The sequence below is a fragment of the Pterocles gutturalis genome, unplaced genomic scaffold (genome assembly GCF_000699245.1).
Source record: "Pterocles gutturalis isolate BGI_N339 unplaced genomic scaffold, ASM69924v1 scaffold28106, whole genome shotgun sequence".
NCBI lineage: Eukaryota > Metazoa > Chordata > Aves > Pterocliformes > Pteroclidae > Pterocles > Pterocles gutturalis.
In genome coordinates, this window is record NW_010101273.1 from 1 (window position 1) to 15,837 (window position 15,837).

Consider the following 15,837-nt stretch of genomic DNA (forward strand, 5'->3'; position numbering starts at 1 on the left):
GGGAGTGGGTGAAATAACTAATTCTGCTGTTCTGACCCTCACTAACATATTTTTCTCTGTTCTTTCTGCTTCCTGCTAAGACGGGCCGATCAAGCTCTTCTGTAGGTTGCTCTCTGCTAAGTATTCACCTACCTCCCCGCCTTCCCCTCGTGCTGTGCCCGTCTGTGTGCCCGGGGACCCGCGGGGGTGATGGGAGGTGGGGGGGGCTGGCGCAGGGTTTGCTGCATGGACCCGGAGCAGCCAGCAGCTTTGGGGATGCTGCCAGCCACCGGGATCTGATTCAGCAAAGCCCTTCAGCAAGTGATGCAGACACGCGGTGTCTTCTGAGGCATCCTTGAGCCACGCTCCCTGCACTGGTCACGCCGAGGATGGGCTTTTCCCTGCCCAGCTTTCGCCAGCTGCGGGTACCCTCTGCGGGGTTTGGTCCCTGGCTGTGACCGCATCCCTGCTGCAGAGGAAGGGAAATTTTAAGAAATCGTGATTAGCTTCATGAAGAACTGGCCCACGAGGCAGTCAGCTTCCTTTCCTGTCCTGAAATAACCCCGGAGCTGTTAGTAATCTATTCTAATGTATGCATAAGTGGAAAATGTAGTTTTCATGGGTGTTTCAGCTGGAAAAAGCGGTTTCTTTTTTTATTTTAGAAATTATTTTGCAGTAACCACATTAATTAAGAAGAGGGTAAAGCTCTGTGTAGTGTAGATGAGCAGAAGTTGATCACGTGCGTTCCGGTCTGCCAATTGGATCAATTTAATTCTCAAAATACACGGATGAATGTTGTGAGTGTTCCCTGTTACTCACTCACGGTTCTTTGCTTCAAGCAAATACTCTCGCCAGTAATTTATTCTCTGTGATGTCCTTGCAAAATGAGCACGAGCATGAAAGGGACAGGGACACGCCACTCGGGTCTTGTTTTAAAAGTGGAATGACAACGCGAGGGGGATGTTTGCAGCATTCACCCAGCTCCGGTGAGCAACAGGACGGTCCCCTGACACAGGTCGTCCCTGTCCTGGCAATCACGTGCAGAATCGTTAGGGGAGAGGAAAATCATTATTTGCTCAAGTGCTTTGCAACCTGGGAACCTGGCCATCTTCTGAAACTCAGGGGAAATATCTAGCATCTCTGCAGAGCATGGAATATTTAGTCAGATTGCTCCTGTGGGGTAGGCAGGAGGCAGGAGCAGACACTGAGCTGAACCCAGCGTGATCCATCCTCAGCCCCACGGGAGCGGCAGGTCTGCACGGGCTGAGCATCCTGCCTGGGGGACCGGGGCTGTCCCCTGGAGCCTCTGCCACTGCCGCGGGCTCCACGGCTCTTTTGCCCAGCGCTGGAGAGGAAGGACCAGGGTGTCTGTTTCCCGTTTGCAGCCTGGAAAGAAACAGTTTATTTTCTCAGCAATTTGGGAGCAAAGCTTCATTGATCACTTCAATGAACATCCCGGTTTTGTAGCAACCAAGAACTTCACGCTTCCATCAAGACACAGAGCAATGAGACCTGAATTCCTGAAATGATTCATGTACCTTCCAGACCTGGTAGGAATAGAAGGGCGGTGTTTCCCTTGCTCCTGTGTTGCTTTTTTGTACGCCACTCATAGATTAATGAGTGTAGTCAGTCTTTATAGCTTCTCTGTGCAAACTACTAAATCGTTTGCTGGTTCTGCACCGTGCAGACGATTAAACCTGTTATTTCAACCACCTGAAAGCTCACGTGTGCTGCAGCCCACCCCCTTTTTGCCTCAAAAGACAAACCCAGTGAGGAGCAGCACTGCCCCAGTGCAGTGGGAGAGGCCGTTCCCTGTACCAAAACCATGGGAAAAGGGCTTTTATTCTTCTCATCACCTCTTCTGCCTTGGGTATTGTGCCCCAGATCAGCTGTGCATCAGCTCACGCCAAGCTGGGCTCTGCGCCCGGCAGGACAGGGTTAAATCTGACCACTCTCTCCATTTTCTGTAGCATTTAAAAATAGCTTGGGCTTTTAAATCCATCCAGACAACGTGCGGTAATAAAGCACTAACCCATTTCCTTCCGTGAAGTTTTCACAGCCCCTGGCGTTCGGTTGGGTTCTGCAGGGGCTGGATGAAAGCTCCTGGCGCTGGTTGCCGGTCGAGGCAGTGAGGTCTTTCCAGGCTTTGCAGTGGGATAGCTTAGCTCTGGCCAGTTCCTCCTCCAGTGCTGAAACGCCAGCTCGAAAGCTGCGGTCTGGGCACGCGGGGTGTTTTTCAGCCATTGGGAAAATTTGTCATTTCCTCTCCTCTGCTGTCTTTAGCTGTGAAAATCAAGAAGCCCATCAAGACCAAGTTCCGCATGCCCGTGTTCAACTGGGTCGCCCTCAAACCCAACCAGATCAACGGGACGGTCTTCAACGAAATAGACGACGAAAGGATTCTGGAGGTACGAGCGCTGCCCGCTGCCTTCTGCGTTGGGCAGCGCGGGCTGTAGCTCAGGCGTTGTCCTTCCTTCTTAGGATTTAAACGTGGATGAATTTGAAGAAATATTCAAAACGAAAGCCCAAGGTCCTGCCATCGATCTTACGTCAAGCAAGCAAAAGATCCCTCAGAAAGGGTCAAACAAAGTCACGTTGCTGGATGCCAACAGGGCCAAAAACCTGGCCATTACTTTGAGAAAAGCTGGAAAGACGGCGGATGAAATCTGCAAAGCTATTCACGTGTAAGTAAAACGCTTGTCAGCAAGGAAATGGTGTTTAAAATTGACTGTGATTTTTGGTGAGTGGAATGGTTTCGAATTGGCAGCTCATGGAAATGTTTTTGCATCTGGAAAAAATCCAGGAGTGAGGATGGAACCATTCTGAATTCCCAGAAATCAGATTCCCATGAACTAAAATAAAACACTTGCAGTTTCCTGTTGCTGGGTTGCTATTTAGGCTTAACAAATTAACACTTCTTTTATTAAAGAAGCTAATTGGTGTGTATCCCCAGTATGCCATTGCACACTGCGTCTCCCTCTGCTTGCACAGGGCTTTCAGTTACAACGAGCCCTCCAGCGGCAGAGCCTCGGGAGGAGGAAACCATCTGAGTGTGCTCCATAAACCACCAGTTAGTCTGAGCGCGCTGGCAGGATTTTGCATAGATTGAGGTTTATGTCATGGCCCCAGGCGGTGCCAGACCTCGGTGTGATGCAGGGCTGTGTGCCCCCAACCCCAGCCAGCGCAACAGGAGCAGGAGTAACCTCAGAGCATCTTCGGAGTTTCTCATGGCGTTACTGACTCTGAGCAGCGTGGGCAGCGGAGCTCACGCCTTGGGCGCCTTGCTCCCTTCTGTTCCTCCTCCATGGGCTGGTCCTAACACCCCTTGGTCTGTGTCATCACGCAGCTTTGACCTGAAGACGTTGCCGGTGGATTTTGTGGAGTGCCTCATGCGGTTCCTGCCCACCGAGAACGAGGTGAAGGTGCTGCGGCTCTACGAGCGCGAGCGGAAACCCATCGAGAACCTCTCCGACGAGGACCGCTTCATGATGCAGTTCAGCAAGATCGAGAGGCTGATGCAGAAGATGACCATCATGGCCTTTATCGGCAACTTCGCAGAAAGCATCCAGATGCTGACCCCGGTGAGTGAGTCCTTGGGGACCTGTGTGGGGATGGGGGCTTGGGGGTTCAGCCTCCACCCAAGAGCTCCGTGCTGGCGCCGGAAGGTTGTAGAGATCTTAAGTTTTCTAAGAAAGAAAAAAAACGTCGTGGGGCGATTGTGAGTTTCACAGGGACAGAAGGAGAAACACACAAATGCAAAAGTGGTTTTGTAGCCGTAATTTCATATATCAGTGGCTCCAGCATCCCAGGTGCTGGGAGTTTAAAAGGGGTTTAGATGCAGATCTAGTTGTTGGTATCATCAGGGACAGTTGTTGTCGGCGCTGGGCTGTGGGCTCTGTGAAGCGTGTCCCGCTCCGCCTGATGCATCTTCCGCGGCCGTAAGGATTGCGATGTAAACACACCTTCAGCCAGCCACATCTGAGGGGGTGAAGCTGCGGTGGAGTGAGTTATCTGGAATCCTGGCGTGTCCGGGCAGGATAGCAGTCATGCTAGTGCCCTGGAACGGATGAAGAACAAGAGGTTTTGTTCAGAGTGCTTAGATTTTCATTTTACTCTTGGGTTGGACGTGCACTAACCAAAGCTCTGCCTGTGTTTCCCTGCAGCAACTTCATGCGATAATAGCTGCGTCAGTCTCCATAAAATCATCCCAAAAGCTGAAGAAAATACTGGAGGTAGGTCTGATTTTAGATCCATCGCTCCCCGGTGCATCCCCTTACGTATACGGAAACCACACCTGGGTGCTGATGCACCGATTCCCCTTCCAGAGGTTTCTAAAGCATCCTGAAAACTCACGCTGTGCTCTGTTCACCCTGGCAGATAATCCTGGCTCTTGGCAACTACATGAACAGCAGTAAACGGGGAGCTGTGTACGGATTTAAGCTGCAGAGTTTAGACCTGGTAGGTGAACCAGAGGTGCCCTGTGGGACCAGGAGGGAATTAATGCCAGCGGCTGGGGGGCCTGCTGCGCCTCCACCCAGCCACCTCGCTGCCTTCTCTCCCCAGCTCCTGGAGACAAAGTCGACGGACCGCAAGCAGACCCTGCTGCACTACATCTCAAACGTGGTCAAGGAGAAGTACCAGCATGTGTCCCTCTTCTACAACGAGCTTCACTACGTGGAGAAGGCGGCTGCAGGTGCCCTCACCCTCTGTCCTGGCCGGCGGCGGTGGCACGGGTGCTGCACGGGGGACGTCTCAGCACACCTCGCGTGGGCTGCGGGGACTTTTCTGGGGGAATTGTTCAAGCCGTGGGTTCAGGCGCTGGCACAGTGGGAGGGATGCAGAGAAGCTGTGGATGCCCCATCCCTGGGGGGGTTCCAGGCCAGGCTGGATGAGGCTTTGGGCAACCTGGGCTGGTGGGAGGTGTCCCTGCCCATTGCAGGGGGAGGCAATCAGACATACCTCACGTTTCAGTGATCCTTAAGGTCCCTTCCAACCCAAACCATCCCATGATTCCATGATTCTAGGATTTTTGTTTTATTTCCTAGTGTCTCTTGAAAACGTCCTCTTGGACGTGAAGGAGCTGCAGAGGGGGCTGGATCTGACGAAGCGCGAGTACACCATGCACGACCACAACACCATGCTGAAGGAGTTCATTCAGAACAACGAAGGGAAGCTAAAGAAGCTGCAGGATGACGCCAAAATAGCCCAGGTATGTCTTTATTCTCGGGGTCTGGCGAGGGGGGGTGCTGGTGACACATCACGGCACAGGACGCGCTTTTGTCTGCGCAGCAGGGAGAAGGCGCGGGAACGTTGTGGGTTTGTTCCCCAGTTCAGGCGCTAGATCTGAGCCGAGGGTTTCACACCCAGAGGGAATCGAGGCCCTTTATGCTGAGTGTTGCAGTAACGGATGGTGAGTTTATCTGGACGGATCACGCAGTAAATCTGGGCTTTTTGCAGGATGCCTTTGACGACGCTGTGAAGTACTTTGGGGAGAATCCCAAGACGACACCCCCCTCGGTCTTTTTCCCAGTGTTTGTCCGCTTTGTGAAGGCATACAAGGTAAACAGGAGCATCCTCCTCTTTCCCGTCCTCCTGAACCCGAGTTGGTACCTGCGTGGCTCAGGGCTCCCAGCAGACCAGCCCGTGGCTCCTTCTGACTCTGACCTGAGCATCCTCGGCGGCACAAAGAGATGCTCTGGGGTTATTTTCAGGGCTGGAACGAGGCTGTCTGGGATGCTGGAGGGATCCCCAGAAATGGGACATGGGGGCGGCTGCAGCGTGTGCCTCTAACCCTGAATAGCTGTCTGGGGGGGCTGGAGAGGGGGTCTGTGCCTCCCAGGAAGGGCTCTCCCAGCCCAGCTTTTTCAGCCTGTGTTCAGGGGCAGCTACAGCTGCACCTCGTCCTGCTTCCCCGGAAAGCCCCACGGTAGCTGGTGATGGCGTCAGGCATTTGTAATATTTGGGTTCCCTATAGCAACGGGAAGCTATAACCTGTGGTTTGGTTTGTTTTTTTTTTTTATGATAAATAGCAAGCAGAAGAAGAGAATGAGTTGAGAAAAAAGCAGGAACAAGCCTTGATGGAAAAACTGATGGAGCAGGAAGCATTGATGGAGCAACAGGACCAAAAGGTATGACCCAGGCAGGAGCCACGGTGTTCCTGGGCTTTTCCAGATAGTTCTGAAGCCTCAGCTCTGGGTAAGAACTTACGGTTGCCTAGAAATAGAGTTTCCTCCTTCCGTGGAGAGAACTGCAGCAAGCTGAAGGAGCGGCACGTGGTTCCGCTGCTTTTGCAGTCTGCAAAATTAATAACTGAATGGACAGAAAGCCATCTCATCCACACTGCTGTTTGCTAAACTCCCTCGTTCAAACCCTGCTGATGGTCAGTGTGCAGAGCTTCCCATCGCTTCCCAGGACAAGGACCGATCCTCCCCGGCTCCTTCCCTGCCCGGCCGTGGCACCAGGACCAAGCCCTGCGTTACTGTTTTATTTTCCTTTTGTATTTTTTTTCCTGGGGTGACACTTTAGATTTTTCCCACGGCTCTAAACCAGCCGCTTTGCCAGCAGCTGCTGCTTCCCGCAGCTCTCCCTGGGATCTTTAATCCCAGCCCAGCTTTTTCCCTCGGAAGGAAAGCCCTTCTCCTTCTTCCCCTCAAGCTTTTCAGAGGTGAGAGCTTGGAGCTGCAGGTCCAGGCGATGAGAAGGCTCGGAAGGAGCGGACAGACGCCAGCATACCCACACCTGGGGTTTTCCAGCTCTTGCAGCGTGGGGCAGAGCCCTGGCAGCGGTGTTTGCTGCTTGCTGCGAGCGGGATCACCTGCTGCGTCCCTGGGGGGCCGGAGGTCGGGCCCTACAAACCCTCTCGCCTTGCTTTTGCAGTCTCCTTCCCACAAAACCAAGCGGCAGCAGCAGGAGCTGATTGCGGAGCTCCGGCGGCGGCAGGTGAAGGATAACAGGCACGTGTACGAGGGGAAGGACGGCGCTATCGAAGATATCATCACAGGTACGCGCCTTTTGTTCCGGCCCCTGCGAGGCCCTTGCGCAAAGGATAACGGTGCCTAGTGGCTATAGTCAGTGCCTCCTGTACTTAAAAAAAAATGTGCGCGCCTTTTGTTCCGGCCCCTGCGAGGCCCTTGCGCAAAGGATAACGGTGCCTAGTGGCTATAGTCAGTGCCTCGTGTACTTAAAAAAAAATGTGACTTGAGCATAGCCTAGGGCATTGCTTAGATGATGTGGAACAATTATAGAAACTTTTCCTAATGGTCTCTAACAACCCGACCCCAGGAACCTGTGCGTGTGCAGCCCTCGGGGCCGCGCGCGGGTCCGGCGCTGTTCCCCCAGCACGGGGTCCGTGCTCGCTCTCTGATCCCCGGAGCAGCCGGCGCAGTGCCCGAGCTCGGCCGATGCTCCGCTGGGGATGTGCATGTCGTGCAGACCTTCCCAGAAACCTTTTTTTTTTTTTTCCCCCATCAACAGAATGAACGATGGATGGTTAACATTATTAAGAGCCTACCTTCTCGATAAAACGTACTAACAGGAATGGCAGCGCGTTGTTGCACAGTTCCAGCTGATCAGTGCATGGAACTGGGATGGTTTCTGACCCTAAGCTGCTCCTGGTTTCGCTGCTTCGCAGTTTGATGGGCAAAGCCTGCACTGATCCCAGGCTGTTGGAGCCAGGCGCAGCCAGGACTGTGGTGCAAATATTTGCTGATAAAAATTGCCGCTTTCTGAACTGCGTTTTGCTCAGGAGTCAAATCATTTTTCATCTCTGCAGCTGCTCTGCTGGCAGTACTTTGATTGTGCTGCACGTTCTTCACCCGGGGGGTGAAGGAACATGATTTTAACACTTTGGTAGCTTGACAATCATTTTTTTTTTTCCTATTGCACAGAAGCTCAAAAAAAGGTCTTTGGGCAGGGTTTCCTTGGCTACTGCTCCCAAATGTTTTTCCCATGAGTTTTTTCTGCGGGAGGGGAGGAGAGCTGGTTTACCCCTCAGTAAGGAAAGCCAGGGAATTTTATTTTGCCCAACTAGATGAGAGGGCTGAAATGCTTGAAGCTTTCACAACTCTGTTTAACCTTGACTAATAGCTTCCTGAGATAATATTCTTTATTTAAAGGGCAGAGTCGCTATAATATCTAATCTGTTACTGCTTCTGCAGCTCCTTCAGGCTCCTGGAAGGAGGGGAATTGGTAAAGCAGCTCTCCTGCCCTGTGGGAAAACAGATGGGGTGGCAGAGAGCATCCACGGGCAAAAGGCAGCCCAGTGGAGGGGGCACCAGACTCAAATTAAACATTTCCCATGGTCTTGTGCCTAATACTTCCCATTCTGGGGGTGCCCCTGGGGGCTTCAAGCCATGTAATGATAAAGGTGAGGCACCGAAAGTCAGTGAGGACCGAGGTCACTTGGATACAGCCCCTGAGATCTCTGTCAGGGGTATGGAAATGAGCAAAAGTGGAGTTTTAAATTGGATGGGGCATTGTCAGATGTACGGGAAAGCTCTGCCGGTCCTAACGACACCCCCTTTGCTGGAGCACGTTTAGGAGCAGTCTCTCACACCCATGGAAAATGATAGAATACGAGAAATACTTATGTAAAGACTCAGAAGGGCGGCGTTGCGGAAGCCCGCAGGCGTGGTTGGAAGGTGTCAGGGCGTCCCGGGTGGCCGTAGCCCAGCACTAACACTGTACTAACGCGCCAGATCCGCTTCTCACGGCTGTTTGTCTGTTTGGCTGTTATTCCCATGCAGTGCTGAAGACCGTGCCCTTTACCGCTCGAACCGCCAAGCGGGGCTCTCGGTTTTTCTGCGAACCTGTTCTCACTGAGGAATTCCATTACTAAACTATTCCTCTTTCACATCTGATGCTCTTAGAAAAAAGAAAGGTTGCTGTAGATTATTTTTTTTTTGACACTTCTCCATTTGTACGGATCTCAGCCAGGACCATGTGAATGTTGAGTGTTTAGTAACGTCCAGCGTCCGCCTGCAGTTGTGCCTGTGTCACCTCCACCGCATGTCCTTGTCTTCCCATAACTGTTTACTCCATGCCGTTGACTTGGTGAGGGATGCTTTTGGCCAGCCTTGCCTTCCAAAGGCATCTCTTGCCCTCCTGACCCATGCCATAGAACAGCGAGCGGTGGCCATCACGGCAGATGTGTTTCCTGCCGTCCCCAAGACCCAGGAGATCCAACGCAGCCCAAAGTGACGGTCACTTGGCTTTTCTATGGCATCGCTCCTGGGCACGGCTCCTTCTCTGTGCCCATGCATGGACTCCATCAGCCGTACGCCAAAGCCCAGCTCGGCTCTGCATGCACTAAGCGGGACTTTCCCGGGGCTCACGTTCTGGCTGGGAAGGGTGGGCTGGGATAACGTCCATCCTCTGCGAGGAGTGCTTGGTTTTAGACTCTTTAACCAGCACTTGCATGCTTGCATGTGAGATCCGGGATACACCGAGCAGCATCGAATCTCTTCTCATTCGGGCACATCTGTCTTTAACATTTTTTCAGTTCCATGCCAACTTGATGTAAATATAATCGGAAATGTTGCCTGGGCGCTAACTGGTTCCAGTTCCCTTGGACGCTGGCATTGGGAGCAGGGAGGTCAGGGTGTGAACCAAGGGGAGAGGGAAGGGACAGAACCACCAAAATTGTGCCAATGAAAAGCTTGACATGGAACTGAGCGACTCCGTGGTGTGAAGCGTCCGAAGGGCGCGATTAACCCGCATGTCTGGCGACACTGCTGTCTTGGATTAAGGACTCGCTTAAGAAGACAACAGTGTTTCCCCTGTGTGATCTGTATTTTTATGAATGCTTCTAATAAAATGGCAAACTACCCTCAGCTCAACGGTTATTTGCTCTTTCGAGTTAATTGCTGTTGTTATCTTCCTGGAGCCAATCTTCAAAGCAGCTTGGAATCGGGTTCGCGGGAGGCGAGGGGTCCCTCCTGTCCTTTCCCCTCGGGTCTAACCTCCTCCCGCAGCCTCGGCCGTGCCCCTCCTGCGCTGTTGGCTAACGTGCCTGGGAGTTTTGAATGCTGAGTTGACTTGCTCTTCATTTTCCATCTCATTTTTTTTTTTTTAACTTAACCATCATTTTGTGTTTTTTGTTTTTTTTTGTTTTTATTTTCCATTTAGCCCTAAAGAAGAATAATATCACTAAATTTCCCAATGTTCACTCGAGGGTAAGGATTTCTTCTAGCACACCGGTGGTGGAGGATACACAGAGCTGGCAAGCATCACTTTTTACTTAGCTTCCCTCCTTTCTCTGTATGCCAGGCAGCCTCTTGGTAGACGTGGCTAAGCGTAATACTGGTGAGAGCCCAGAGGCCAGTGGAGACCGAGACCCTTTGTGCCCACCCTCGGTGGTGGGGGGATCCACGGGCCATGGGCTGGTGACCATCTTCACTCTCTTCCCTTTTTGGCCCTTTTTCTCCCAAGTTTAGCCCGAGGAAGGCAATCCCAGCCCCGTAGTTCCCTGGATATTCTCCAGCCCCTGACTTCAGCCGTTGAGCGGGGCAGGAGATGGGCACCAGCAGCTCCCAGGGCGGGGGGAGAGGGACCCTCACACCCAGGCACCTTCTGCTGGGGCACGCCAGAGTCCAGAAATTAGAGAGTTGTATTTAAACTGAGACCTAAGTCAGCCAGGAAATTTGAGGGAGGGTTTCCCCCCCTCCAATGCCAATTTGTTTTCCAAGAGAGAAGTATTTGAACTTGAATTAAATTCAGGGGTACCAAGTGTGCTCCTCCTGTCGTAGCTATCCATGTAACAGCTGTTCATCACCATGTCCATCTCCATCTTTCTCCACCCTTCCACCCATTGTATGCTCAGAATTCCCCCCTTATCCCCCCAAGCTCTCCCCTCTCCAGCAGCAGTGGTGCGGCTGATGCCGGCGAGGAGGAGGAGGGAAGGGGTTGGCCACTCCGCTGCCTTGGGCTGATGAAGCATCTCTGCAGCTGGGTGGGACGGTGGCAACTGGAGCTTTGCAAGCCGGTTGCGGCATTCCAGATGCTTTTTCTCAGCCCCCCCTCTTTTAAATAAATGGCTACAAGCACACTCCCCCCATTGGGTCTCGCATCCCCCGTGAGCTTCATCCCACCTTAGAAACCATCTCCTCCAGCTCACGGCAGCGTTTGCAAGGCTGCGTGAAGGACCGAGGCATCCGTGGAGCAGACTGATTGCAGTCTCCGCTGCCTCCCTTCCATTCCCCCAGCAGCCCGGGGCGGGGGGGACGTCCACACCAACCTGACGGCGTAACTCCATTTAGTTCCACCAGCATCTCGGCGCCTTTCACCAGTATTACCCGCTGCTTGGGTGCGTAGTCAAAGGGTCCGTGTTCGCTCCCTTCTGCTCTCGTTGGGTTAAAGTTTCCCTTCTCCCGTTGCTCCACAAGCTGCTTTGATTGGCTTCCAGCAGGACTTTGCCGTGTCTGGGCTGCGTGTGCCTTCGTGTGTGTGTCCCCCCCTCCTGGGACGAGCTGGGCGCGCTGACCAACCCGCTTTCCTCTCCCGCAGATCTTAGAAACCAGCCCTACCGACGGGCCGACGCGGTGAGGAGAAGCGTCCGGCGGCGCTTCGACGATCAGAACTTGCGCTCTGCCAATGGAGCGGAAATATCCATGTGAGCGGGAGCCTGGCGAGGGGGAAAAAAGGGGTGTTTGGGGCCGTGCCAACCCCATTGACAGCTTGGGAACATAAAATTCACCTTCCAAAGGGCTCAGAGACCTCAAACGCATAGGAACGTCCGCGATGGGCTCTCCACTCCGCTGTAGCTAACAAGTGCCTAACTGGAAGTACCTGCTCAAATTAACGGAAGCAATAGGACTCGATTTGATGGGGTATCTTTGTACACCAATACGTTATTCAGTATTCTTAACCAAAATGTAAAATACGTCTTGGTTTGGGGTGGTTTAGTTCGGTTCTATAAAAGTTGAGCGACTGGTCTCCCACGGCCAGTTGCAAACAGGGAATACTGGGATGTACTGGGCTTTGAAACGCATAAAGGCTGCCCGGGGGCTGACCTTGGCTCCAGCTGCATTTCTTGGCTTTTGGTTTGTTGGTTGTTTTTTTGTTGTTGTTGTTTAAAAGGAAGGCATTTAAGGGCTTTCTCTATGTAAGCTGGAAATAATTCCCAGAAGAGCCCCGTCCCGTCTCCCCCCGCACCGCCACAGCCGGGACCTGGTACCTGCACGTCAGCGATCCCCAGATGTTTTTGCCAAAAACCCGAGTGGTCACCCCGAGGGTGTGCCGTTTCCAAAGGCACAAAGTGAGCCAGGGGGCTGAGGCAGGTGCTGTGTTCAGCTGGAGGCAGCTTTGGAATAACAACAGTGTATTTATTAATTAGCACTAAGGTATTAACAGCTCAATAATCAGTATTAGGCTCCTGAGGACCGTTGCGGTTCTGTTCCTCACGTGGAGCATCATCCCGTGCCCTGCGCCGGAGGATCCAGTTCCAGGTTCCTCGGGCGATCCCCTCCAAATTCCCCGCTAAGGATCATTTGGTCGGCGAAGGGAAGCCCAGCCTAAAAATCCCAACAGGTTGTAGGTTCTACTTTGCATTTTTAAACCTTAAAAAGGGAGAGGAGACTTACCTTAGCAACAGTGCCCCCACCCCAGCTTGCCCCAGTATCCCAGAGCAGCAGGACGGAGCCGGATTGGTGCCGGCAGGGTACGCGATCCTCTCCAACGCGAAGAACTGGACCGAAGAGAAATTTGTACTTTCCAAGATGCATTTTTGCTTACAGCTTACCTTTCCTGGGCTCGTCGCATCACTATGTTAATTGTAAAATTTCTTGTATAGTATTTAACCACTGAACTTCTTTTTCTTTTATGTTGTGCTTATGTGAACCACTGGTGAAGGTCCCTTTTTTTTTTCCCCTTGGATAATGTGTAGGTATATGATAATCTGTTTTTAAATGTACAGATATTTTGCTACAAAATTGGTGCAGTTTTTTATGGTTTTTACACTTCTCTTTTATTCCCACTTTAGCCTCTGGGTAATATTGTAAATATTGTTTAAAAAAAAAAATAAATGCATCAGCCTGTGCTATACAATCTGAATGTTATTTTAACTTATAGTTTTTGTTTTTATATTTAACTAAATGGACAGTTTGGGGCTCAAAGTTACCACATTGACCTCTGCTTACTTATTTGCAGGAAGTTTCCTTTAAAAACTGCCACCTTCTTGCATTTCCAGCACCGTGTCCTCGACATGCTAAAGAGAACATGCCAAAGCGCCTCTCTCTTCGCGGGCAGTGACAGAAGAGTAGTTTAAGCTGCGTAAGGAAATTCGACAATTAATTTAATAAATCGTTAGGCAAATGGTTATAAGCACTAGCTCTCACGTTCTTAAGCTCAAAGGTATTTTTTTAATTGAAGACAAAAATTATCTTACGACCAGAATAGCACACTGGCATGTTCTCTTTACTATTTTTCTAGTACTAGACCTGCTTCTTAGCAATATTAGAAGTGTTTTATAAAAGCAGTTCATGTTACTTTCCTGGTCTGTTCCTGGCATAAGATGAAATAAACTATTTACACTACTACACAGTCAGCCACAGGTTTGGTTTTTTTTGTCACTTTTCTGTTTTTTCCCACAAGTTTTGACAGGTGAACACATGGAGCTCTCAGCAGCAGCACATAGAAAGCCTGCGTGCTGACTTGGGGTTGGGGTTGGTTTGGTTTTTTTTGTTCTTTTTAAACCACTCGCTGTTTGCTTCTCTACCTCTGGTCACTCAGTGATGTGCAAATGAACCTGGTACTATTTTTTTTTTTCTCCTTTTTCCTTTTTCTCCTTTTCCCCCTTATTCCTTTTTCTCCTTTTTCTTTTTTTTCCCTTCTTTTTTTCTGTTTATCTCTTTTCTTTGGGGCTGTCAGAGTAGGGGAAGGGAGAGACAGGACCTTCTGAGGCCCTTTCCCACCCCACAGTCATCACACCCTGGGCTGAGGATGCCTGTGCAGCACATACTGCTGGTCGCTGCCTGCCCTCTGCTCCCCACGATTAACGCACAGCAACACAGAAATAATTCTCCAGGTAATCTGCAACATCACTTTACTCTTACCTACAGCATAGCCAGGCTCGCAAGAAGCCAAGGGGACAAATTCTGGGTGGCTTTTCCTGTGGGGGGGCACCTGCTGTGAAATACCCAGCCCAGGGGTCCCAAAAACCCAACATTAAGTCCTGAACTTAAAGAGCACAACTGTGTGCTTTAGCCACAATTCAGATTTAGTTTCTAGAAGGTTTAACAAAATGGATGCAAGGAGCACAGGGTGAGAGCGGTTGGGGACACCCCCACGCCCGGGACCTGCGGGTGGGACAGCGAGCACTGGGCAAAACAGAGCAAATCGAATACAGTCACATTCACATTTTAAAATAACTGATCTTGCTAAAAAAAACCTTCAAGTTCAAGACAGAAATAGAGTTTGAGCCCAGAGGTGCAGCATGTGGCCAGGTAGGAGCCGGGATTGCTGTGAGGCTACAAGGGCAACGTGGTTCTACCATATCAGCCACTGGCCACTCTAAAAAGATGAGGCTGCAAAACAGGAAAGAGGAAGGAAAAAAAACCTAAAAAACACCACCTGCAAAAAAACCTGGAGTCATCTCCCTTAAAAACTGAATTAGGCCTTGCCAGGATTGTTCAGGACCCTTTTGTAAGTCTCGTTTTAAGATGCATTTCTTTTGTACGATCTAATTAAGACATTAAAAAAAAAGCCATTAGTTGACATTTACAGTTTTATTTATTTTTAATGGAAAAATAAAGGCAAACCTTTTAAAAGCAATATTTACTTAGAAACACTTTTTTCTTTATGCAAGTTATGCAAATGCAAGGCAGTAACAGAATATGGTACATAACTCCTAATGCGTTTGCAAACCATTATGACTTCTCAAATCCTAACATTAGTTCCGGCCGCTCTGCCTTCCCACCACCAGCCCTACAGCAACAGAAAACCCACGCAAGACGTGATTAACCATTACCCTTGTGTTCTCCAGACCCTCTGGGGGTCCATTTCCCACTTGGGCATTGCTAACGCTATCTACACATTTCCATTTTCAAATGTAAGTCCAGGAGAGCGAATGTACAAGGTCAGCAAAATCCAGATTTAAAGTCTCGGCCGATTGCAAATAGTCCTGAGAGCACCAGCTCCTGCCCATCCTTCCACCTTGCTGCGGGGGAGAAACCTGGGACAAAGCTGCTGCCGACGCTTCGGCCACTTCCCAGATTCTGACACAAAACATGCCATCAGATATAAGAATTACCATAAGTCCTGTTTGACCAAACTCGGGTATTTTTTCCCCAAGTGATGGGCAATGAGGGGGCGATGAGCGACTCCTCACTCTGCTGGAGAACACCAATATTTCCTGTAAGTACCACATCATCGCAAGAAAAAAGGGCAGCAGTTCCTGCCGAGCACAGCTGATCAGCAGTTCATATTTCAAATTACTAACTTCAATCTCAGGTAGTATTCTTAAGAATAAGCCTGAATCATGTAACCACCCTAGCAAGAAAATATGCTGCAGGAATTGCACCTTTTGGGGACTTACTCACTAGCAACAGCTGTCAGGTATTAGAAAAAAAAGCACTGAAAAGGAAGCTGAACTTGAAATAGTCTTAAAATATTTTTTTCTGAGAGCATATGTTGCTTTAATCCAACAATCAGAAGATAGTAATAATTTATCAGAGCTGTACAGAGTATCTAAAACTAGAAATAAATACTCGTACGCGCTAGAAGACAAGGTTTAACAATTGATAAAAAAGTATAAAAATATTCCCATCAGGGAGGTTTCTGAACGTACCACAGCAGCCACTGCTTGGCACCGCATGGGGCTGGCAAAACCTTCCTCAACTGGCCCGAGGCGAGCGAAGAGGAGAC

At 50.5% G+C, this 15,837-nt stretch overlaps 1 protein-coding gene across 1 annotated transcript; it reads left to right on the forward strand.

Moving 5' to 3' along the window:
* The first annotated feature begins 2,261 nt into the window (after positions 1-2,261).
* Positions 2,262-11,591, forward strand: LOC104460180 (formin-like protein 2). The gene is made up of 11 exons (XM_010082860.1): positions 2,262-2,387; positions 2,461-2,663; positions 3,326-3,560; positions 4,143-4,211; positions 4,357-4,437; positions 4,543-4,672; positions 5,025-5,188; positions 5,437-5,538; positions 6,009-6,107; positions 6,856-6,979; positions 11,482-11,591. The coding sequence occupies exons 1-11, from the start codon at positions 2,301-2,303 to the stop codon at positions 11,589-11,591; spliced, it is 1,404 nt and encodes a 467-aa protein (XP_010081162.1). The 5' UTR covers positions 2,262-2,300.
* The last annotated feature ends 4,246 nt before the right edge of the window (positions 11,592-15,837 follow it).

Bases quoted from the DNA above. Each gene is read 5' to 3' on its own strand.
- LOC104460180 (XM_010082860.1), top strand. From the start codon at position 2,301: ATGCCCGTGTTCAACTGGGTCGCCCTCAAACCCAACCAGATCAACGGG. The intron at 4,673-5,024 runs GTGCCCTCACCC...TTTATTTCCTAG, and splicing joins CGTGGAGAAGGCGGCTGCAG to TGTCTCTTGAAAACGTCCTC. The intron at 6,980-11,481 runs GTACGCGCCTTT...CCTCTCCCGCAG, and splicing joins TATCGAAGATATCATCACAG to ATCTTAGAAACCAGCCCTAC.